This window comes from Orcinus orca, chromosome 7 (genome assembly GCF_937001465.1).
Source record: "Orcinus orca chromosome 7, mOrcOrc1.1, whole genome shotgun sequence".
Lineage (NCBI taxonomy): Eukaryota > Metazoa > Chordata > Mammalia > Artiodactyla > Delphinidae > Orcinus > Orcinus orca.
The window spans coordinates 102,351,231-102,374,311 of record NC_064565.1 but is presented as its reverse complement, the minus strand read 5'-3'; the positions used below and the strand labels follow the sequence as shown (position 1 = coordinate 102,374,311).

The window sequence follows — 23,081 nt, the reverse complement described above, 5'->3', positions numbered from 1 at the left end:
CAGCTGGGAATTTCCGCAGGTGCTGCCGTGAGTATCTCCCCTTGGAAAAGGAGAAGGGCTGTGCTGAGAATGCTTCCGTTTCAGCTTAAAATGGACAACGAAGCGGAGAGCATTTCACCTGGGCAGCCTGACCCAGCCATGGAAGTGGTTAACTCCCTACGTGTGTTACTTGGGGTTGCTGCACGTTTAGATAAATTGGCACCCATGATAGATTAGGTCCCCATTCTTCTTTTTCTTCTTTTTTTTTGGCCTTACCACACAGCTTGCAGGATCTTAGTTCTCCGACCAGGGATGGAACCCAGGCCCTCGGCAGTGAAAGCGCTGAGTTCTAACCACTGGACTGCCAGGGAATTCCCCACCCTCATTCTTCTGACAGCTGTGCGTGAGGACCCCCATTCTGAGGTAACAGCCTTGGGGAAGGGCACCGATTGGAGCCGACCTGCTTCTGGTAGACAGGAGTGGGGAGGGAGGGCTGAGTCGGGTCAAGGGACCACACTGGTTTCTTAGATGCTGTCCAAACCCCCATCAAGGATGGACAAAAGGGCCGTGTGGCATTTCAAGATCCTCTCCATGGGCAGCCACTGCCTTCCCAAGGGAAAACCTGTAATTCTGCAGCAGCCGGCCAAGACCAGGGCCAGGAAAAGAGGGGGGCAGATGTTGGTGCCGTGATTTCTTCTTCCTTTCCTTTCATACTCATGACCTCCAATAAACCACCTCTTTTCTGTTATGGTGGTGTTGGTCCTATAGGTGGGACCAGAATGAGCTTTAGTTAAGCCTCATCCTCTGGCCAAAATGTCCTTAGCTAAATCATTAGCCCCACAGAGCGTCACAAATCTTATCAAGGAAGTAGCCCAGGAGTTACAATGAGTTAGATGAGAACACGGTGGCCAGCTGAGGGGAAGCATAGAAGCCAAGGTCTCAGCTGGAAAATTCTAGAAACTTGGGCTCAAATATATGAGACCTGTGCCTGAGGGGAGGACTGAAGGCAGCAGGATGGAGGCCCGGATGCACGAATCCTCTATATTCCCCCTACTCCTGACCAGAGCCTGCGGTGGGGGTGAGCCGAGGATGGGCACACCAGGCACTCAGGGAAACAAAGCAGGACCAGAGCCACGGGGAAGGTGGGGACTCAGAGAGGAAGAAGAGGAACCCTCCCCTCAGGCTGACCCACCCACAGAGGGCATCGATAGTCTCCACCTCTCCACCCCTGCCCCAGGAGCTCAGGCTCACAATTCTACCTTAATCCTGAACCCTTTCAGAGTAGTGGGAAAAGGGATGGTACAGCACAGTAGTTAGGAGTACAGGTTTGGGAGACCCAGGTACAGGGCTTCATTTCACGACCTGGCCTCCCAGTGGCCTTCGCTCCTAGAGCTGAGCACACCAACAGGGCAGCCACTAGCTTCCTTAGACTATTTCAGTGCACTTTAACTAAAGTAAAATGGAAAAGTCAGCTCTTCAGTCACACTAGCCGCACTTCATGTACTCAACGGCCGGCCGCATGTAGCCAGTGGCTACCCTTTTAGTGCACGTAAGAACATTTCTATCATCGGTTCTATGATTAGTGATGCTCTGGAGTAACTTGCTAAAGCTTTCCAAGTCTCAGCTTCCTCATCTGTAACATGGGCGTGATAATAGAGGCTACCTCCCAGTGGGGGATTAAACGTGATAACCCAGCCAACACAGGGCCTGATATGCACGAAGCATGCAGTAAACGCTAAGGAGTCGTGTCATCTTCTTCTGCCATCCATACTAAGTTTATCTGCTTCTATCACCCTAAATCACCTGGTGCTTCTAACATTCTTAGGCAGATCATAGATGCTCAGTAAAGGCTGCTGGCCTTGTGCTAACTCTGTCACTTTATGCTTTCATCTTCCCATCTGTAAAATGGTAATATTACTTACCTGAGATGTCCCTCTTCAAGGGGTATATATGGTGCGGTGCAGCTCAAGTAAGGGAAGAAATGTGAAAGGGTTTGGAAAAAAGTATCTGGTACTCTCCAAACACAAGAAACTACTTAGAGAGATGTAGCACTCAGCACCCAATTGGTGCTCACTAAAGGCCTGTGTGATGGGTGCGGGCAGCACTGAGAATGCTTAGCTTTGGTTAAGCACACCTCCCACACTCCCCAAGCCCCCGCCCCGATCCACACACCCCCTTTGGGAGCATGACCATGGTCTCCGCAGAGTGTACCAGCGGGGTAGAGCAGGCTGGGAGGGAGCCAGGGCTGGGGTGGGGCTGTCAGAGGCAGTGAAGACAGGCTCTGCCCCCCAGATCGCAGCACCCAGGGAACTACCTCTTCAGTTCTCCCTGTTCCCGAAGTTCCCAACCAGGAACTGAGATCTGTGGGATCTCAAAAGCTGGTCCTGTTGAGGGGGGAACCCCAAGAGGTCACTGGGAAGCCAGCCCTGGTTAGCAGGGGGGGCTGTGAGGAGCAAGAAAGGGAGGTGGTTCCGTGAGGCCTCTTCCCACAAGACGCTGTACACTCCCTCCCCCAACCCGCTCCACTCCCAGCCACGGCGCACACACCCTTCCCTTGCTCCGCCCCCTCACTCCCGACAGACAGACTCCAGGCGTGGGACCCCCTCCCTTGCCTAATGTCTGTGCCACCCACCGGTTCCGCCCATTTCTGCTGCTCTCTGGGTCCACTGGCCCCCGTCCAGCTGCTTTGGACCAAACAGTGCCTTGTAGGGTAAGAAAATCTGCTTTTTCCACGACAGCCAAATCTAGACTCACATGCCTGCCCCTCAAGCCCTGGGGCCCTCCAGCCAGCCTGACTTACAGAAGCTGTTCCCTGGCTGCAATGCCTGGTACAGCTGACTCCCGTGATGAAGCTTTCTCGCTCCCCGGGGTGGAGGAGGCACAGAGATGCTGTGATGGGCTGAAGACCCAGGGACTGGGAAATATGGAGGGACTGCAGGCCTGGCAAGGGCAGGGGAGGAGTCCCCAAAGCACAGACAGTCTGAAGAAAGGGCAGAAGAGGAAGAAGCAGTTTCCCAGCAGCCTCGTGGAAACCCATGCTCCTGTGCACACCACCCCTTAATGACGCTAACAACTAACATTTATCTACAGTTTTACAGTTCATAAAGCTCGTTCACACATTTGCTTTCATTCGTAAGGACGGTATAATTATCTCTGGTTTACAAATGAGGAAACTGAAGTGCAGGGAGCTTCTGCGTAGCGAACGCAGAACTCCCAGTCAAGTGCTGACAGCTGCCTTGCCCAAGCCTCCTTCCCAACCTTAAAAGGCTCCCAAATGGCCCCAAGCCAGTATTGGGGCAACCCGCTCACAACCCCGTGCCAAATCTCAGCCCAAGCCAGGTATTGACCGGAGTCCTGGAGCCAGGTCCGAGCCACCTAAGGGGAGCTGGGAGCTGAGTCAGAAGGCAGATCCCAGAGGTGATGGAAGGACGGAAGCATGCAGTGGAGGGATGGGTATGATTCAGCGTGGCGGGAGGGGTGAGGAGAAGGAGAAAGCCTAACACACGGGCTCCTGGGAGGTGTACATAAGCTAAGGAAGAGGGAGACCTGCAGTCCTGCAGAGCCAGACATGTGCGGCCCAAAGGATCTAATGCAGGACTGGGACTCAGGTCAGATGCCACCGAGAACTCCCCAATCGTGAAGGTGCTGAGGCCCCAGGACCACAGCAGATCGGGCTCTGTAATCTTGCCTCCTGCAGCACTGAGTGAAAGCGGACAGAACAGTACGTGCTGTTCCCTCTCCAGGCATGCCCGGCCCCACCCGCTGCCCATCTAATTCCCAGGCCCCTTCAGGGCTCTGATGTCTCTCAGTCCAGCATCCCACAACACTGACCGACCACTTGGCTGTCCTAGGCACTGAGTTCATCTGCCCTGCACTGTCCGCCAACCCAGGTCCTCTGATCTAAGTTCACTACCCAGTGATAATATCCTTAAGGGTTGAGTCTGCGACTTTTCCTCCTGGAACACCCCCCACCCAGCCTCACCTATCCGCCCCCCCCACTCCCCGCCCAGGGCTAGCACCTTGTCAGGCCCAGCAACCTGAATGACTTGAACTGGCCATGCACACTGACACCACTCCTCAACCTGAAATAAAGTGGGCTTAAATCCAAAGGAAGTAGTCTGACACCCAGAAAGGACTTTCATAAAAATAGAAAACGAGGTAGCCTCAGCCACTGCCACCTCCCGAAAGGCGCTCTCAGCTGCACCTTCTTTAGGGCTCTGGGTTCCACAGAAGGAGCAAGGGAGTGGGGGAGGGCTGTGGCACTTAAAAGCATCTCTTTTTACTGTGGGGGTGGGGGTGGGGAGGGTGACCGTTGTAGACGGGAAATGGCCTCAGAAGACTCCTGATGGCTTTTAAGCCTTTTGAGCTGGGAGACTCTTTTTCTCTGAGACTCAAGAATAATTTGCCTTCTCCACAGGACCCTGATCAGGAAAATGCCATGGGAGGATGGCATTTAGATGATGCTAAAGACAAATTTCAATGACTTCATGAGTTGGCCCATCTGGTGTGTGCCCGGGAATTTGGCCCCTGCCCTGAGGCCAGGGCCATTTAAAATGCTTCCACCAGAGCAGCCAACACGCGAGAAGAGACTGCACACTGGTTGAGAGCCCAAGCTCCAGGCTAGGAATGGGAAGGGTCACTGCTCGCCCCACCCGGCCCCAGGGCCCGCAGGCTCCCTACCAGGTCTCACGGCCAACACAGCAGCACAGCTGGCCTGGCCCAGCTCGTTGGTGGCAGTAGCTGTATAGCTCCCTGAGTCGGCTGCCCGGGCCTCGCGCAGCAGCAGGGTGTGCCGCTCGCCTTCGGCCCGAATGAGAAGGCGGCCATCACTGCGCAGCGAGGACCCATCCTTCTGCCAGGACACTGTGCGGAAGCAGCGGGATAACTAGGTTGCCGTTGCCCAAACGGGCCCACTAGGCCTCGCCCCACCCCACACAGAGCCCACGGCACTCCTCTCCCACCTTAGGGAAACCCGAGGAATGCCCCTGAGTCACAGAAGCCCAGGCCTGCCCTCCCCTCTCTCAAGGGATTCTGGAGAAGCTCCCCTAACACACACACAGAGGAGTCCAGCCAGCCCCATGGAGCAGATGATCTCCCCTCTTCACCCACCCTACCCCGCCCTCTGAGGACTGGGGTGGGGGGTAGGGAGGGGGGGATCTCCCCTCCCTCTCTCAATCTTAGCCTGGCTCCAGGCCTAGAGCTCACCTTGGGGTGGGGGGTTGGCGGTGACAATACATTTGAGCAGCACATCCGCCCCCGGGGCTACCACCGCGTTCTGCAGGGGGATCTCAAAGGCTGGAGCCTCCAGGGGCTCCTCTCCAGCAGACACGTAGGAGTCATCCGAAGACTCTGCCGGAGATATGGGTGACAGGGTAAGGGGACACGGTCCCTGTGGGGATGACTCGGGGAGAGAGGGCAAACGCAGGGAGAGGGGCTTCTAGAAGGCAAGGGTTAGGGAACAAAGGGTCTCTCTCCTGAATGTCCTGAGACAGGAAAGAAAGGAAGACAGAAGGGAGTTCTTAAACGGGACAGGGCGGCCTGGACTCTACAGTGGTTTGGCTGCTCAATTTCAGCCACAGTTAGAGTGCTGGTTTCTGGAGGACGACAGGGACTGTGCTGTGTATGTCTTTACACAAATCAGTCATCAGGGATGGCAGATCAGGCCCTGTGTAAGGTGCTCTCAGGGGCACAAGACTTCACGAGCTTCCAAACAGACAGAAGACAAACCAACAGCAAACCAAGACTTGAGCAATGATAGTGTCACAGGGCAACACGTGATGAACTATCAAACTAGTGATGCCACTGGATTCAAAAGAGGGAGTGGCAGGTGCTTCCGGTAGCCATCTGAGAGGACTCACCAAGATCAGCTTAGATTGTGTTCATTCATCAAACAGTAACACTGCACTTACTGCTTACTCTGTACAGGTACCAGGGACACGACAGGAAATAAGACACAGTCCCTGCTTACGGGAAGCTTGTACACACAGAGATCATAAAACTCCACTGTTGTGGATTTCTTTGGGTATTTTCTAATTCTGACATTCTATAAGCTAGATTAAAGCACAGCGTATGTAGCCAGAAGAACAGAGAGGATCCCAATTATGCTGCTTTCTGGCTACATAACCTTGGGCAAATTAGATAAGCTCTGTGCCTCAGTTTCATCTATAAGATAGAGCTGATAAATAACACCCAACATCTTGCAGAGCTAACATACAGATTAAAATAAAGTAACACCCCTCAGTGCCCAGTTAACACAATGCCTGGGACATGGCTGTGGATATGCAACTAGGTGGCTAGCAGGACCATGAACAGATTCCTAATCCTCTCTAAAGATTTTGAGACAGTAATACTAAAATGAAAAATAACGTGATTAAAAAAAAAACCAACCAGGGGTGGTATAGGCACTGAAAGAGACACTGACAGGGCGTCCTAGGAGCAGGGGGTGGAGGTATCTGGCCTGAGAAAGCAGCTGAGGTGGGAGCGAGCGAAGGACGGCTTCCTCTGTCTCGCTCCAGGAATGGCCCCAAGTTGATGTTCAGTTAGGCAGAGTTAGGGGCGGCAGGGGCATTCTGGCTACTGGCCACCACCCACGGGAAGACTGAGAGACAACACACAGTCAGCTCAGCCACGCAGGGACTCAAAGATGGGAGAGAGGAGGCGGCTAGAAGGCAGGCTGGGTCAGATCTCAACAGCTATGATGGGTCAGGAGATGGTGCCGGGATGGGAAGGTAAATATTGAGAACTGGTTGGCCCAAAGCTCACCTGTAATAGGGACATGACCAATTATTTATTGAGACGGGCTTCTGTCTCTTCCCCCACAGAGGGGTGGGGGGTGGAGGGGCTCCTTAGGTTCCCACAGTACCTCCCCCCACCATTAGGTCCACCGTTAGGGCCAGCAGGCCACTGGACTCAGGGGGCCTATAGCAAACACTGGGCACCAGGTCTCTACTCACACCTCGGCTCCGCCCAGCCTCCAACAAAACACTCTCCCACTGCCTCACCAGCGGGCAGGTTATACACAAGGGGCCTTCACAATCCTTCATTCAAACTCGAACCTGGGTCCATGCCTACCCTGGGACACCGCAGCCTTGCAGCTGCCTAGCAGCCTCGCTCTTCCCAGACACGCTTCCACCCAGGTCTCAGCACCTCTTCTACCCTCCCCGAGGCCTTACCGAGCTCAGGCGAGGTGGGCCGGGCCCGGCGACCTCTGCCCTGACTGCGGGCCCCTCGGCGGTCCCAGGCCCCCCAAGGGCCGTCCTCCTCCGGCCCTCTGCGCAGCCTCTTCTCGGCCTCAGGCCCCGCCCTGTTCTTCTCCAAGGTCTGGGGCACAGCAGCGCCCTCCTGGCCCGGCGTGGCCCAGGGCAGGAAGCGCACGGCCTGTGGCGGGGGCTCCCGCTTCCGACCCGGGGGCGCTTTCGTCCTGGTCTCGGGGAGATCGGCGGCCGGTGACGGCACGGGGCTCCGGCACTCCTGGATGGCTCTGCCCCGGGTCAGCGGGAACTGGTCCCGGCGCTTAACCTCCTGCTGCGGGCCTTCCCCCGGCTCCGTCCTGCCCGCTGGCCCGCGGCTCCGGGGCCTCCCTGGCTCATCTCCGGGCTTCCCCGCGACACTGGGAGGGGGTGGCTGGGCGGCGGCGGGGCTCAAGGCCCGCGGGGTCTTGGGGATGGAGGGCTGGGAGAAGAGTGGCGGCTCGCCGGGCTCTCGAGGGGACGGAGCGCGCTGCAACGTGGCGCGCAGGGACTTGTGCGAGCGCACCAGCTCCTCCCGCGACGCGGAGCGGCGGATGCGGCCCAGCTCCTGGGCGAGGCGCAGCTCGACGTCAGAGGCCTGGCTGCGCTGCCGCGTGCGCTCGTCCAGGGAGGCTGCCTTCTGCCGGAACAGGCGTCGCTGCTCGGCCACGCTGCCCGCCGGCGCTCGCAGCTCCTCCTGCGAGGCCCCGGGCGTGCCCCACGGCCCGCCGCCCTCGGACTTGGGCTGCTCTAGCGAGCGGGCCTTGCGCAGGGGCACCCAGGGCCGCAGGGGCGCCGGCGGTGAGTCGCTGCGCTCCAGGCTGCGCCGGCGCTCCTCGAAGAACTGCAGCTTGTCCAGGATGCGGGAGCCGGCGCGCACTAGCCTCGGCGAGCGGCCCAGCGCCGACTGGCGGCCCGAGGCCTCGCTCAGGGGCGTCTGGGGCCGGGACTCCGCTGTGCCCGCTAGCGAGGGCCCCGAAGACTTGGACTTTTTCCCTCGCTTCTCTTCGGCGGTGGCGTCCTCGGGCGGCACCGGCTCCCGGGTGCGCCGGTGGGGTGGTTGCGGGGGGCCTGGGGGCTGGGCTCCGGGTCCCGGTGGGGGCCGCTTACCCACCCGAGGGGACGGTGGGCGCAGCAGCGCGGATTTGGAGGGAGGCGGGAGGGCCGGGCGACTGGGGGCTTCGCTGGCGGGCTGAGGCTGAAGGTCAGGCTCCTCCCTGTGCAATCCGCTCTGAGGGAGACTGCTGCAGGACCAAGACGAAGAGGGGCAGAAGATTCAGGGGCCTCCCCTCCTAGACCTTCAGGTCGTGACAGGAATCGGGTGGTGGGCATGCTGGGAAGGCTTGGGGGTGACATGGGCCAGCCCCTCCTCCCCGCCCCCCCAAGAGGAAGGCACAGCCAGAGCAGGTGCTGGGGAGAGGCTGGCAGCTCTGGCACCGGAAGATTGGGCTGGTGGCTGGGTCCAGGTACAGACTCAGTCCCAGGGGCTCTGGCCAGCCCCCTCCCCCCAGCCCCAGAAGCTGGGAAACAGCAGAAACAGAACTGAGTGGTGGGAGAGAAAAGAATGAGGCTTAGGACCCGAAGGATGAAGTGGGTGAGGGAAGGCAGGAGGGCTGGATGGGGAGGGGCCCCCTCAGGAATGCAGCCTCCCACTCATTCCTGCCCCCAGCTGGCCCCCACAGCCCTGCCCATCCTCAGCAGGACATACCCCCTTCACCGAGCCCCTGGAAGAACAGGCATAAGCTTTCCAGGAGCAATGCCCTTATCCCTGAGATTGCCTAGCACCTCCTCAGACCTGAGCCCCTCAGCAGTGCCAACAGCAGGTGGCAGGCAGTTGGGGTCCCTGGAGTGGGAAACCCAGGTTCCTGTTCCCTTTGATAAATCTGCCCCCAGTACAGGGCTTTGACTCTGTCCTGTCCCTGGGAAAGTTACCTTGAGCCCTTGGAAACCCCCCTAAGAAACACAGAAAGTCGCCGGAGGGGTATGCTCCGGAATAACTCAGCTCCCGAATAACTATTGCGTGGCCCTGAACAGTGGGTGTGGGAGAAGAGGAGGAGGGAAGGAGCTGGTCAGCCCAGAGTGCCCCTCTCACCTGCAGAGCTTTGATGCCCAAGAGCTGGGCTTCAGTTTCCCCCATCTGGACTCTTAGGGGCACATCAAGCATAGAAATTAGCAAGAAAAGGAATCTGAGATATTAGCGTCATACCTAACACATAAGAGACAGCTTAAGGAAAACTTATGGGGACTTCCCTGGTGGCGCAGTGGTTAAGAATCCACCTGCCAATGCAGGGGGCACGGGTTCGAGCCCTGGTCCAGGAAGATCCCACATGCCACAGAGCAACTAAGCCTGTGCGCCACAACTACTGAGCCTGTGCTGTAGAGCCTGCGAGTCGCAACTACTGAAGCCCGCGCACCTAGAGCCCGTGCTCCGCAACAAGAGAAGCCACCACAGTGAGAAGCCCGCGCACCGCAAGGATGACTAGCCCCCACTCGCCGCCAACTAGAGAAAGCCCGTGTGCAGCAACGAAGACCCAACGCAGCCAAAAATAAATAAATAAATTTACAAAACAAACAAACAAAAAAACTTATGAAGTGGCTCCCTGAGTACTTATCATGTGTCAGGCATGTACTGAATGCTTAAAATGCACTGAGTCATTTAATCCTCACAACAGTCCTTTGCGACAGGACTGTTATTATCTCCATTTACAGATGAAGAAACAGGCTTAAAGAGGTGAGGTGCCTTACTTAGGTGACACAGCTAGTAAATGGTTGGTGCTAGGTTGAAACCCAGGTAGTCTGGCTTCTGAGCCCTTGTTCCCTGCAAAATGGGATTTTGGCAGCACAGAAGGGAGGAGAAATAGTACGGTACTGGCCAAGAGCAGAAGTTCTAGGGATGGCCGAGTGTTTTAAACTACCCGGGTCAGCCACCTACACTGCAGACCTCACCTCTGATGGGGGGCGGGGATGCAATCCAGAGTGCCCTAGGGAGCAGAACCTCAGCCAGCCACCTACAGGGAGGCAGAGTCTACTCTGGGGGAGGGACAACACAGTCCCTGAGGAATGGCCTCTGGGAACTGGGTGAGGCATGGAGAGAAATTGGGGACAGCAGAGGAGGCCTGTTGCCGGCAGTTTCGAGCTCTAGGCCAGCCTCTGTACCACAGATATCACTAAGGAAATGGGTTCCTCCGAAGTTGCCATAGCAACTCCAGGCTCAGGCTGGGGCCTGGCAAAGAAAGGCAGGGAAGGAAAAGGCAAGTCCAGGGCACGGGAGTGCCTGGCTAACGCCAACCAGATAAAGCAAGGGCGCCTCCCCTGCGCCTGCCCGAGACCTCTCCCCTGCCTACCACTAGCAAGCTCAGCCACTCTCACAGACGCCTCCCCCCACCAGGCCCCTTCTTTCTCCTCCGTGATGGTACCTCCCCCCCACACCCATATCCATCACGAATCAGGCCCCCCATCGGCTCCCCAAATGCCCCCTAATACCTCTCTCATCAGCCACTCCCCTCTTCTACCATAGCACTCCCTCCTGTATCTGCCGGCCTCAAATCTCCAAAAATGGCTGCAATGCCTTCAACACCTCTGCTCCTCACCGCCCGCCTACCAGGACAACCTTCAACCCCACCCTTGGGCGTCTCCCGCAAGATCCTCACATGCCGCCACCTCCATCACTCCAGCCCTCTGCCTCCACCCTAGGCCCCCGCCATCGCCGCCATTCCTCCCTGCCCCAGCCCCCTGCCTTCCACGCACCTCACATCCCCCTGCTTTCCCAGGCCCCTGGCCCCAACTACCCCCTGACCGCCTCGCTCGCTTCTGTCTCCTGGTTGTGTTCTTTTGCTCCCTCCTGCTCTCCCGGGAGCTGCCGTGCGGAAAGGTTCAGTTCCTCCCAGAAAAAGGCCCACATGGGAACAGGAATGTGCAGAGAGATGAAAAGGCAGCAGCTGCTGAGACAGCAGGCACGGAGGGGGCCCCTGGTGGGGGGGGATCCTGGGGACAACTGGAGCCTGAATGGGCGAGGCAGGAGAGGGCCCCCAGGAGAGTGGAGATTTTGAAGGAGACGAGGAAGGCAGAGAGGGGTCCACGAGACCATGGAGATGGCACAGTGAGCCAGGACAGGTGGCAGCAGGAGGGTGTGGGTGGTGACGGCACAGGAGGAGGATGGAGCCGTGTGGGAAGACAAGAGTGGGTGGCTGGGGCCAGGAGTGGAAGCAGTCGGGGTGGGGGGGGGTGGAGAAGTGCACAGAGGGATGGATGGTGCAGGGGATGGGGGGGTGGAGGCTGACGAGCAGTGAGGGGCAGTGCAGGATGGCATGGTAAGGTGGGACAGTGCGGGCCCAGGTGAGGCCATTACTTACACGTGGATCGAGAGCGCCCGTCCTCTGTACAGGCTGAATGCGCTGCCGTACAGGTCACTGGCCACCGAAAGGCTATCCTCTGACCCCCAGCTTGCGCCCACCAGATTAGCTCGAGACGCCCGTACCAGCGGCTCCACCCCCAGGTGCCGTGGCCCGGCCCCGGTTGCCTGTGCTTGCCTTGGGCTGCCCAGGTGGCGGCGGGTGCCACCCCTGCTGCCCGCTTCCTGTTCCAGGACCGTCTGCCCGCTGCCCCACCAGCTCACTTGCTCCTCTGAGGTGCCTGTCACGGAGGTCGGGGGTGTGTCCAGGGAGGTGCCCACCAGGGTGTCGGAGCCGCCTAGAGAAAGGAGCACAGTGAAGCGAGGCACCTCTTGTGGGAAGGCCGCCTGCCGGCTCTGTGAGCGCCCCAGAGAGCTCACCCGTTGGGGTGCTGAAGGCCCCGTCATCCCGAAGCTCCAGGCGCTGGGTCCCCTGCACGTCGCTGATGTCATCCTCGCCCGTCTCCGAGTCTGGAGCAGAAGGGGTCTGTGTGGGCAGGGCTCCCTCCCTCCGACTCCAACTCTTCCCTCTGTCACCTCCTGCCTCCCCCACAGGAGGCTCCGTATCGCCACCAGCAGGGCTTCCAGCATCTATCTCCTCCCCCCCTTTTCTCCCCACATCCCGCTGCCCATCCTGAGAGGCGCAGGGTGACCCCTCCCATGCCAGTCCCCTGGCTCCATCTCTGGGGCCCTGGCTCCTCACCCTTGCCTCCCTGGTGGTGCCCTCAAAGCTACCTACAGTACCCCCTCCCGGCCACTTAGGGGACTGCGGGCTGCAGCCCCTCTCCCTCCTCCCCTGCCAGTGATAACTTAAGTTCCTGTGCAGCCCCCCAAATAATAAGGTCCTAGGTTCCAAGGCTCTAAATTCTGGGTCCTGGCACCCCAGGAACAAAGGGGAGTCACCTCAGAGTCGTACTGTCAGGGCACTCGACCAACCGCAGGGCGAGCCTGTCCTCCACCCCAAACCAGCCGGAACACATCAGGGTGCAGCTGAGGCAGGGTGAGGAGAGGCCGGGGTCGCGCAGGGAAGTGGGGAAGTGGAGGGCTAGGGCAGGAGCCAGTTTCCTACCGTAACTTTGCTTTCTGCAGGAGCGGAAAACTTCGCTTCCATAGGAGCAGCAGGAGAGAGACATGGACAGACTGTTATCAGAGGGTTTGTGGGGCAGGGCACGGTGGGCAGGCAGGACAGAGGGGCCATGAGGCTACCCAGTGCCCAGAGCTGCCCTGTTGGGATGGAAGTGGGGGGAGGGAGACACCTGGGATGGGCAAAGCATCTCTCATCCACTGACTGCCTGCAGGCTCCACGGGGCCCCGCACTGGGGAGCCCATGTGCTTCGGCGGATTCTTCGACTAACTACCCAAGCGACCTGGCATCCTTGGCACTTTCACTGGTGCTCCCACTGGCCACACACACACACATGGACACACATACACACACCTACTTGTGCTCGGCCCAGCCACAGACCCAGGCCCCCCATTAAGGGTCAGGCCCACCCTCTATTACAATATCTGCATTGTGCATCTGCATGTGACCTCTCCTTTCAAACCAACCTCCCCATCTGTTCTGCATCATGATGTGACAGACACCCTCTTCCCGATCTCTCTCTTCTACTGCTGAATGGTCCTCAGAAATGTAGTCAGGCTAGGAGCAAAGTTTCCTGGGCACATTTTTTAACTTCCCCAAATTCTATCAGGTTCTGTGCCTCAGTTTCTCCCCGGGTGCCACGACAAGCAGGAGCCGTGTACTGGTTATAGGAGCATGGCACTGAACTCATCCCCACAGGGCCCACAGATGGAGAACAGTAAGCCCAGGCCCATGATGGGGTGTGCCAGCTAACCCCTCACCCCCATTGCTAGGCCCTCTCTCAGCTGCAAGGGGCCTTCTTGGGTGAGTGGGTGAGTGTGGGCATGTGGGGGGTCCCACATCTCATGGGCCATCTTCAAGGCCTGGGTGCCTCATGAAGGGACATGAACCGAGAGGAGGAGTGCTCATGGGTTACAGCAGGCAGCTCATGGTCCACGCACCATGGGTGAGTCGGCCAAAGGCCCGGCGGGAGTGGCCGGTTTTCTGAAAGAGAAAAGCCAGAATGAGTTGTTGAGGGGAAGGCTTGCTCCTGACCTCCCTATACGTCTTGTCCAAACCTCTATATCAAACAGAAAGTCATTCCAGGGGCCAATGTGGGTGGGGGAAGTGGAAGAGACCCCGGGCAGCTAGCTTCCCCCGTATGGAATGTCTCCACTCTTCCTTGCCTGTCAGCCCTCCCGGCTGGAGCTCCAGCATGCCTCTGGGGAGGAGCGGGGAGGAAGGAGAGAGGACTAAGGGCCAAAGGCTGGACAGAGGACTGGGGACCTGAGCGACACCTCCCAGAGACAGAGGCTGACTGATGTGAAGGAAGAGACTGAGGTGGGTGGGGGGAACATGCTTGGATGACTGAGAGATGGAGGGACCAGGACACAGATTCCTGCTGGGGCAAGGACAGACATCTGGGATAGGTGTCAAGAGGGCAAGGGAGGGTGATGAAGGGGCAGAGGGCAAGATCTCCCAAAGGGCCGGAGCCTCACGAAAGCAGAAAGGAGGCCCGGGTCCGCGGAGGACGGGGCAGGGTTTGGGGAATGCATTGAGCTCAGCGCAGATCCCTGCGCGGTGCTTTCAGGAGCACCGGAAGATGGAAGGCTCCGGAGTTGGGGGCTGGGGAGAGCCAGGCGGGGGCCAGGGGTTGGACAGAGACGAGAGGCGGCACAGAAGCCCGTGGGCGCTCCACGCCGAGGGCTGCTGCGGGGGCCTCCCCGGTGGTCGCGGGGGTCGCGGGCGCTGAAGGGGTCTGCGCTTGGGCGATGGGAGGGGCCTGACGCAGGCTGGGGAGCCCCCCGGAGCGCGCCCGGCCCGCGGCCCCGGGGACCGGGGTTGGGCAGGCGCGGCTCCGGCGCCCCCTCCCCGGGGCCGGCCGCGGCGACCCGCCCTCCCTCCGGGGCGCCCAGCCCTTCCTGCCCCCTCCCTGCGCCGCCCGCCCCCAGAGCCCTCACCTGGAAACGCTTCTTCACCCACAGCTTCTTCATGGCGGGGGAGGGGGCCGGGCCGGCGGCCGGGCGAGGAGGGGACGGGCGGGGGCGGGGCGGAGTCGGAGGCGGGGCCGGGGGCGAGGCGGGGAGCAGGCAGGGAGCGGGCGGGGGCCGGCGCCGGTGGCGGAAGGAGCCTCGGGGCCGCGGGAGCCCAGACGGGGGGAAGGCGGCAGCGGCGGCGGCGGCGGCGGCGGCCGGAGCCGGCCCTTCCCCCGCCAGCCCGCACCCCCCCCACCGGACGCCCCTTCCCTCGCCTGCTCCCCTGCGTCCCCTGGGGCGACGATCACCTGACTCGCGGCCCCCCCGCCCCGCATCGGCACTTGGGGAAACTGAGGCACAGAAAGGGGTGCAGTGGCCCCTAGGAGAGTTCGGGCCACTCTCTCATTGGCCGCCCAACGCGGCGTCCACACCACCCCCACCCGCCTCCCGCGGGGCTGCTCCGGAAGGTCAGCCGCATCTCCACTGGCTCACTCCACAAACATGCGCACGCGTCCGCCTTTCTAGGCAGTACCCAACACGCCGCAGGGCAGTGGCGCCGGGCGGGGGCGCTCAGATCATACACAGGGCAAGGATCCTCGTAGTGACATGTACCCAGAATGCGAACCCCCCCAGGCTGCTTTGGAAAGCCAGAGAGGGCCCTCGAGTTCCGTGATGATAGGTACTTTGTGCATCTTGGCGCGCGCACACACACACACACACACACACACACACACGAGCTAAGGTGCCCAGAGATGCTCCTATTATTCACACATATAACCCACCTTCTCATTCACAGGTGAGCACACTCACCAAATTTTCTTTGTCCTCCTCTTATTTGGTACCATGCATATGTTGCCTACACAAAACTACCCGCCCCAACAATCATTATAACTAAGTTTCTTAAGCATTTATTAAATGCCAGGCACTTTATAAACGTTACCTTATTGACAACAAGACGGTGAGCTTGAAACCCTTATGAACATGTAACTGACTCCATTTAACTGGTAAGTGACTAAGGCTCAGAGAAGTCCTATCACTTAGCCAAAGCCACACAGGTTCTGTGCCTCCATGGGTCCCCAGATCCAAATTCCCACCCCAGCCTGCACAAGTAATGCCAATCTGGTTTCTGAGATGTGACTACTAAGTCATCATCATTAATGCTGACAGCATGCTTAGTATGTACTGAGCAATGTCCTAGGCACTTGATATAAATAAACTCATTTAATCTGTGCACGGAGGCACAGAGAAGTTACTTGCCCAAGGTCACAGAGCCGGTAACTGGGAGACCAGGATTCTAACCCAGGCACTGTGACTGAGTTACTGACCACTGTCCCATAAAGCCTCATGTGCTGATTGGTCAGTGGGACGCCTAACTTTTTTTCTTTAAAGCATGGGTCCAAAATAAATACAGAGCCAACTGATGAGTTTTGTTCAGCCTGCCCAATATTTTGCACGGCAAACACGCTCAAATTCAGCTGCTGACAACTGCAGCTCGCTCCTTTTCAGTTTCTACTTGGCTCCTGAAGTTATTTGAGTTTGTGGCCCTTTAAAGTTTTAGGTCATGTCTTGTACAATCTCAGTGCCTACAGGTGGTCCTGTTTCCCAGACCCCCAGAAGCAGAGGTTGCGCCTACAGACACACGCACAGGACGTGCAATGAGAGGGTACATGTGCATGTCCACATCAGTTGCAACCAGAGGACCCTGGACTCACACAGGCGCTTTCCCTGCCCACCCCCAAACACACCCACTCACAGATGGGAGAGCTGAGTGAGGAGAGGGAGTAACTTGAGCCCCTGTTGCCCAGGAGAATCCGAGGGGCTGGCACATTCCATAGCAAAAATAACCAATGGGCAGCAGGCGTGAGTGACGGGACAGCTGGGCCGAGGAGAGGCCCATGAGATTCTGGGTTCTTGCTCTGGGCCTGCACTGCTCACCGACATAGGCCAGCCTGGGGCATGCTCTCGGGGCCCCAGCTGGCCCCAGAATGTCCCATTTCCCTCCAAGGCTGGGCAGCTGGGCTCCCCCGCCATTTCCCCAAACCAGACTTCCAACTTCTGCCCCGCCAGCATTTCTCCTTAACCAGAGAAAACCCGTCGTCATGCCGTGCCTCATCTCTCACACAGACCCTCCTCTGAGCCAGACCCCCACTCCCCTCTCTCTCCTGCCTTGCTTCGGTCTTCTCCCTTCCTTCCTCCTGCTTACCCAGCTCTGTATTTCTGACATACTATATCATTTTCACATATTTATTGTTTATTGCATATAAGCTGTGTCCCCTCCCTAGAATGTCATCTCTAGGAGGACAAGAATTTTGGTCTTCCCCCTCCCGCCCCCCCACTTATAAATCTCAAGCACCTAGCACAGTGACTGGCACACGGTGGGCACTCAATACACATGGGAAGGGACGACAGAGCTGCCGGTGGACAGGATGGGGATGGGGGGATGGGGACTGTAAATCTTCCCGGAGCAGCTCATTCTCCAGCCTTCCTCCTCTGTTCTGACGCAGACCCTTTTCCAGAAACTGGAGAAGTGACGATCTTGCTTTCCACTCGGCATCTTCCTGGGAGGGCCTGCCTTAGCTTCAGGAAAGTTCTCCTGCACGGGCTTTGGCTAACTTCATGCGCTCTCTGTTCTTCCCTTTCTTCCCTCCCAGGACTCCTCACGGCTCTCTGTCTGGCCCCTCCTCTCTCCCTAATTAGGGCTTGGCATGAATGAAGGGGGCCACTGTAAATACCCGTTCCCAACTCCATACTAGTTTCCTCCTGGCTTTTCATCCGGACATTCCACACTGTAGGTGAAAAAGATGACACTGCACAATCTACCCGCATGCAGTTCCTGGTGTATTCACCACCTTTCCTTTGCTAATTGGCCTTCTCTCCTTCTCTCTAATCTCTCCTCTCCATGCCTTCAAGTCCCCTGCGTGGTTCACTACCATCTGTTGACCTCTGACCCTTCTGATTGGCACCAGGGTCTCCCAGGCCCTGGCTATGAGACTTCCAACTGCCAAACACGGTGAGCATCGTCAGCTTGGGCCCTCCCTCGGCTGTGCTCTCTCCTCCTCACCCCCCATCCTTCAGTGCAGGCCTCCTGCTCTGGTCACACATGCCCCAAGCTTTAATGGCGGCGCTTGCTCTGGTTACTTGATTGGCACATGGCTCCTTAGCCCATGCAAGTGGGAGCCTGATGTTTTGAGAGAGAAGCATGCCTGCCTATCTTGGAGACTGAGGCAGAAGATGGCTTTGGGGATATTGACAGAAGGATGGTCAGGATGACAGATCCCTGCCTCAGTCTTCCCACACTTCTCTTTCTGAGGACAGGCACTGTGGACCTAGACCCAGAGACCCAGCTTTCAGATCTGGTCCTGCCAGCTCACTAGCCATGTGACCCGGGGTAAATTCCCTCTTTGAACCCCAGTTTTCTTCTACATATAATGGTCATAACAGTAACCTGAAGCTTAGAAGTTTAAATACCAAAATGAGATAGGGTGCTTTACACATGTGACATATTCTGCAAGTATCCTGCATCTCTGCCGTCTTCACTATTTATGGTCTTTCCTCATTTCTGCACCCCAAATCCCACCCTCCTGTTTCCCATCCTCCAGACTCTCCTGCCTGCAGCCCTCTTGTCTCCTCAAGGCCCCAGCCTCCCCCAGCCGTGCCAACATCCCTCTATCCCTGAGCTAACATCTCAGGCTTCAGGAGCGCCAGGAACCTTAGCTTCACCCTGTCTTGCCGAGCCAGACAGCAATCCCAGCCAGGATACAGCCTTCTTCCCTCTGTAGCCAGGTCTTGGCTGGACTTCCTTGAGAACCCTGAAGTCCTCCTGCTGTTGATCCCAACCAAGAAAGTTTTCCATGAGTAAGTCTGAGCAATGCTGAGCTGCCTGCCCAACTGACCTTGACCAGGACCTGTCACTAGGCAGGGACTGGTGGAGGGCGGGCAATAGGAAGAAGAGGAAGACAGACTCACCCAGTCAGTCCCCCAACATCACCAAAGCAAAGCCCCTCCCTTGCCAATCATGTTGGAGGGGCATAGTAGTTAAGCATGTGGTTCTTTGCAGTGGGACAGACCCAGGCTTCCATCCCTGCCTTGCCACCTCCTATCAGTACAACCAAGATGCTTCATTTAATCCCTCTGGGCCTCAGTTTCCCTAGGGTTGCTGTGGGACTTAAATGATATATCAAAGGATACAATAGCATATTGCCTACCACACAGCGGCATAGTAGCTATTCGTATTATTACGAATTATCAATACTACTAAGAATTATTACCAATTAATCATAATTATAAACCTGCTCTTGGGGCAAAGATTTTACCAGCATGAAAAAGTTCTCAAATGTGACTTGCTGCAGCCCAACTCTCTTCTTGTTTTAACATGACTGGCAAAAGGCCCCCAATCCAGTCCCCCAGCACCCAGGGTCTTTTCCTCACCCCAGCCTTTCAAACATGCTGTTCTGCCACAGCAGCCTGGAGACCGTCCTCCCGGCCTCTGGCTAGGTATGCCCAGCCAGGGCTCAGCTCTGCCGACCATGCCACCCGGATTACAGAGGGTTTGGGGAGATCTAGCATGATGTCACTCTCCCCACTTTGGGGGACAAGAACAGGCTAGGAGCCTCTCATCTTCAGAAAGGCCAGGGCTGGGCTACCCTCCATACAATGGACAGCTCCCCTTCCCTTTTCTCTCTCCTCCCTCCAGAACTTAAGAGGTAACATGCCCCCAGAGCCCAAGCCAAAAGGACTGGGTTCTGAGTTCTGGGATGGACATAACTAGCTGTTCGTCTTTCAGCTAGTTAGCTAGTGATGGCCTCTCCCTCTGCTCTGGACCACAGTGTCCTCACCTGTAAAAGGCAGCCTTTGCACCTGCGGTTCTCTGTGGTCCTTTCTGACTCTAAACAAACATTATGACACCAAGCTCCTTCTCAGCGCTTCCTCTCTCTGCCCAATATCTCTTTCCTCCAAGTTGTATTCTCATCAATCTATCTATTGTGCCTTTATTTATGTTCTATTTTCAGTCCCCTTTGCCGCCGAGGGTATCAGAGCAAAGACCCCCAAGGAGTCCAATCCTTCCCCAGCTCAGAGCTCTGCCAGGATGGGCCCCAGCCCCTGACCCCAGAAGGGTGCAAGGAAAGCCTTTACCTGGCCAGGTGCGAAGGCAGCCAAGAGGAACCAGCCTTGGCCCTCTGTGTCATTGAAGAGGAAGGTGGGCAGGGCGGGGCCAGAGAGACAGTGGAGATGCTGACAGAGGGAGGCTGAACCCCTGCTCCAGCTCCTGACACAGCTGCACCCTGCGGCCTTCTTTTCCCTCCAGCTTCTGAGTTCCTTCAGGATGCTAGAGCCCCCAAGTCCCACTGTAACCCGGGTGGCATGGTATGCCTCCCCCTAAGCCCCCAAGGATGTACCCTATATGACACTACCCAGCTGGAATGAGAATTCCCTCTTGAAAATATCCAGGACAGACTCAGTGACCCCAAGCTCTTTGCCATCTCCTCCAGCTGCAGCCTACTTCCTCAGAATTCTGTTTCTTTCTTTCTTTCTTTTTTTTTTTTTTTTTGCGGCACATGGGCCTCTCACTGTTGTGGCCTCTCCCGTTGCGGGGCACAGGCTCTGGACGCGCAGGCTCAGTGGCCATGGCTCACGGGCCCAGCCGCTTTGCGGTACGTGGGATCTTCCCGGACCGGGGCACGAACCCGTGTCCCCTGCATCGGCAGGCGGACTCTCAACAACTGCGCCACCAGGGAAGCCCAGCATTCTATTTCTTAAGACTCAGTCTGCTGAGGCTATGTCTTCAGCCTAGAGAAGAACTGGCTTGGGGCTGAGGAAGTCAAAAAGGAAGCCCAAACACTGACCCAAGGAGATTCCGCCCTGGCCTGCATCCACATCTGTCCCAGCAGGACCCTGAGCACCAGGCCAAGTCTTGTACCCCTCCCCTTCTGGCCCGGAATGCGGGCATAATCCACCCCTTCACACACACAGGCTGGGGCCCCAACACTGGCCTAAGCATCCCCCTTCCATGCCCTCTGAACTTCAGACACACATGGCCCATGCACTTTCTATACCAACTCCACAAACCTCTCAACTGCTGGTACCACCAGACCCCCGCACAGCCTGTACGTGCACACGCACATGCACACGGGCGTGCTTGCATGTGGATTTTCAAGCACTCACCTCCATACATGCCTAGGAGCCCCCAGCCCTAGCTCTACTCCCTGATGCTCTGCACCCTGTTCGTACTTGTCCACCCACTGGCCTCCTCCAACCGGCCTGGTGCTGACCACCCCAGCCTGCCCTAGCAGTGGACTGTGAGGGGTTCTAACCCATCCCCTCAACATCGCAGCACACCAGGGGAGCTGGCCTCATCCTTCAGACATGCGCGCCCCTGTAAGAGGCTGATTAGGAGTCTCCAGTCTAAATTATCAGAGCCGATGAAAACCATTTTCCCAGGAAGCCTCCCTCTACAGGGAAACTAGGAGGGTTCCCACTATGGAATTCCCAGAAACGCCTGGGTAGGGCTCAGGCTTTGCTTACCAAATGCTGACCCTTAACCTCTGACCTTCTGTGGGGAGCCTCTCTACCTTGACACCCCTTTCCCTGCACGTTTCTCTTGATGGGCACTCCTGGGTCAGCACAGCTGAGAAGCCAGAAATGCGAGAAGAAGGCTGGATGAACAGGTACCTCCCCGGTGTGGCCCAGGTACCCCTTCTCTACCTGTGGGCGGCCCTCCCTGCCAGGCTTGGCCCCCACCTCCCCATTACCTCCGACCTGCAGCACTGTGAGAACAGCCTCGCAGGAGGCCTGGCCCCGCTGGTTCTGCGCCCTGCAGCTGTACACTCCGGCATCCCGCGCCCCGCAGCTCCGCAGCCACAGGCAGCTGGGCTCAGGGGCCGGCGCGGGCAGGAGCTGCCCATCCCGGAACCAGCTGAGGCTGGGCTGGGGCGTCCCGCTCACCACCACCCGGAGCTGCACGTCGCTGCCCGCAGACACCGCCGCGTCCTTCAGGGGCCGCAGGAAGACTGGCGCCCCGGCCCCCGCCCCTCCGCCGGCCCCCACTTTGGCCCTCTTCGGGGGCACCCCAGGGCTGGGGGGTGCCCTCGTGCCCGCGTCCTCGCCTCGCGTGCCCCGGGTTTTCTGCATGGTCTCTGCGAGTTGGGCTGGGGGGACGCTGGAACCAGACGGCCACTGGGCCACCCGGGGGATGTTGCCCTGGGAGATGAGTCCTGGGGAACCGGCGCCCTGCCTTCCTGCTGCCCGCCCGCCTTCGGCCTGTGCTACCCAGAAGGTCACCAGGGCGGCCGCGGTTGCGCCTCGGGGGCTATTTTTAGGCCCCCCGGCTCGGGTTGCCGAGGGAGCTGTGGAGGGAGGGGGCAGCAGAGGAGGGGATTTGGACTCCACTCTGCTCCTTCTCCCCCTCTAGGAGCCCCCATCGCCCGCCTTGGCTTAACGGGGTGCCCGAGGACGTGTTCCAAGCCCCCTCCCGTGGTGTGCCCCACCCCCTCCAGCCACCCACTCATGGATTCGGGTTACCCTTGGGCTCATTCCCATTTCCCTTCCTCCCTCCTCTCAGGCCCCTGATTCCCAGCCCCACGCGGCTGGGGGAGAGGGAGAGGAGGTCCTGGGTGAGACTTCTGAGAGGCAGATGGGCAGGCAGGCCCAAGTGGAGGTGAGCAGACCCTGGGGAAGAGGGACCAGTGGCCTCCCCCAGCCTCCAGGACAGCCGTGGTGAACAGTAAGACCTGGAGCAGGGAGTCAGGTGGACTGGCTCCCTGCCCTTACTTACTGGGTGACATCAAACCTCTCTCAACCTCCAAGTCCTCATTTGTAAAAAATGGGTAGTTGTATAGAGTTGCAGCAGGCAGAGAAGAGTGGGGAGGATGTTCCAGGCAGAGGGAACCGCGTGACCAAAATCAGAGCATGATGAAAGTAGATGACGTGTGCCAAGGATCGGAGGACTTTGGGGACTTCCCTGGCGGTCCAGTGGTTAGGACTCGGCGGTTTCATTTCCGAGGGCGCGGAGTTCGAACCCTAGTTGGGGGACTAAGATCCCGCAAGCCCCACGGCGAAGCCAAGAAAAGAATCAGAGGAGTTTGGAGGGATTGAACCGCAGTGGGGTGAGGTGAGTGGAGGTGAGAGGTGGGGCCTGATAAGAGGACCTTTGCTTGCTAAGGTCTCTATCCTGATGGCTGATGGGGGCCACGGCAGGGCGTTAAACAGTAGGCTAATGTGGTCAGAGCTGTGTTTTACAAGGATCCCTCTAGCAGCCACAGTTGTGGAGGGTGGATTTGAGATGGGAGATGTGGAAGGCAGTTAGACCCATGGTTCTCAAAATATGGCCTCTGTTAAAAATACAGATTTCCAGGCTCCACTCCCAGAGGTGCAGGTTCAACATGGGGTGCTGGGAGGGCTCAGGAATTGGTACATCAGTAGCCCAGTGACTCTGATGCATCTAAGAG

The 23,081-nt window shown here is 58.1% G+C and overlaps 1 protein-coding gene across 5 annotated transcripts in view; it reads right to left on the bottom strand.

The window, feature by feature from the left end:
* SPEG (striated muscle enriched protein kinase) overlaps positions 1-21,901 on the bottom strand; it is a 56,538-nt gene extending 34,637 nt beyond the window's left edge. Inside the window, exons 1-8 of one of the 5 annotated variants that reach the window (XM_033427033.2) lie at positions 14,623-14,709; positions 13,150-13,666; positions 12,668-12,702; positions 11,980-12,069; positions 11,561-11,897; positions 7,152-8,452; positions 5,185-5,328; positions 4,660-4,842 (exon numbers count right to left, since the gene is read on the bottom strand). In XM_033427033.2, the coding sequence (XP_033282924.1) occupies positions 4,660-4,842; positions 5,185-5,328; positions 7,152-8,452; positions 11,561-11,897; positions 11,980-12,069; positions 12,668-12,702; positions 13,150-13,157 (2,098 nt within the window). In that variant the 5' untranslated portion in view covers positions 13,158-13,666; positions 14,623-14,709. Of the gene's footprint in view, positions 1-4,659; positions 4,843-5,184; positions 5,329-7,151; positions 8,453-11,560; positions 11,898-11,979; positions 12,070-12,667; positions 12,703-13,149; positions 13,667-14,622; positions 14,710-21,386 lie in introns of those variants that run through there. The other 4 variants (XM_033427018.2, XM_049712240.1, XM_049712237.1 and 1 more) reach the window with 4 other exon arrangements.
* Positions 21,902-23,081: the final 1,180 nt, after the last annotated feature.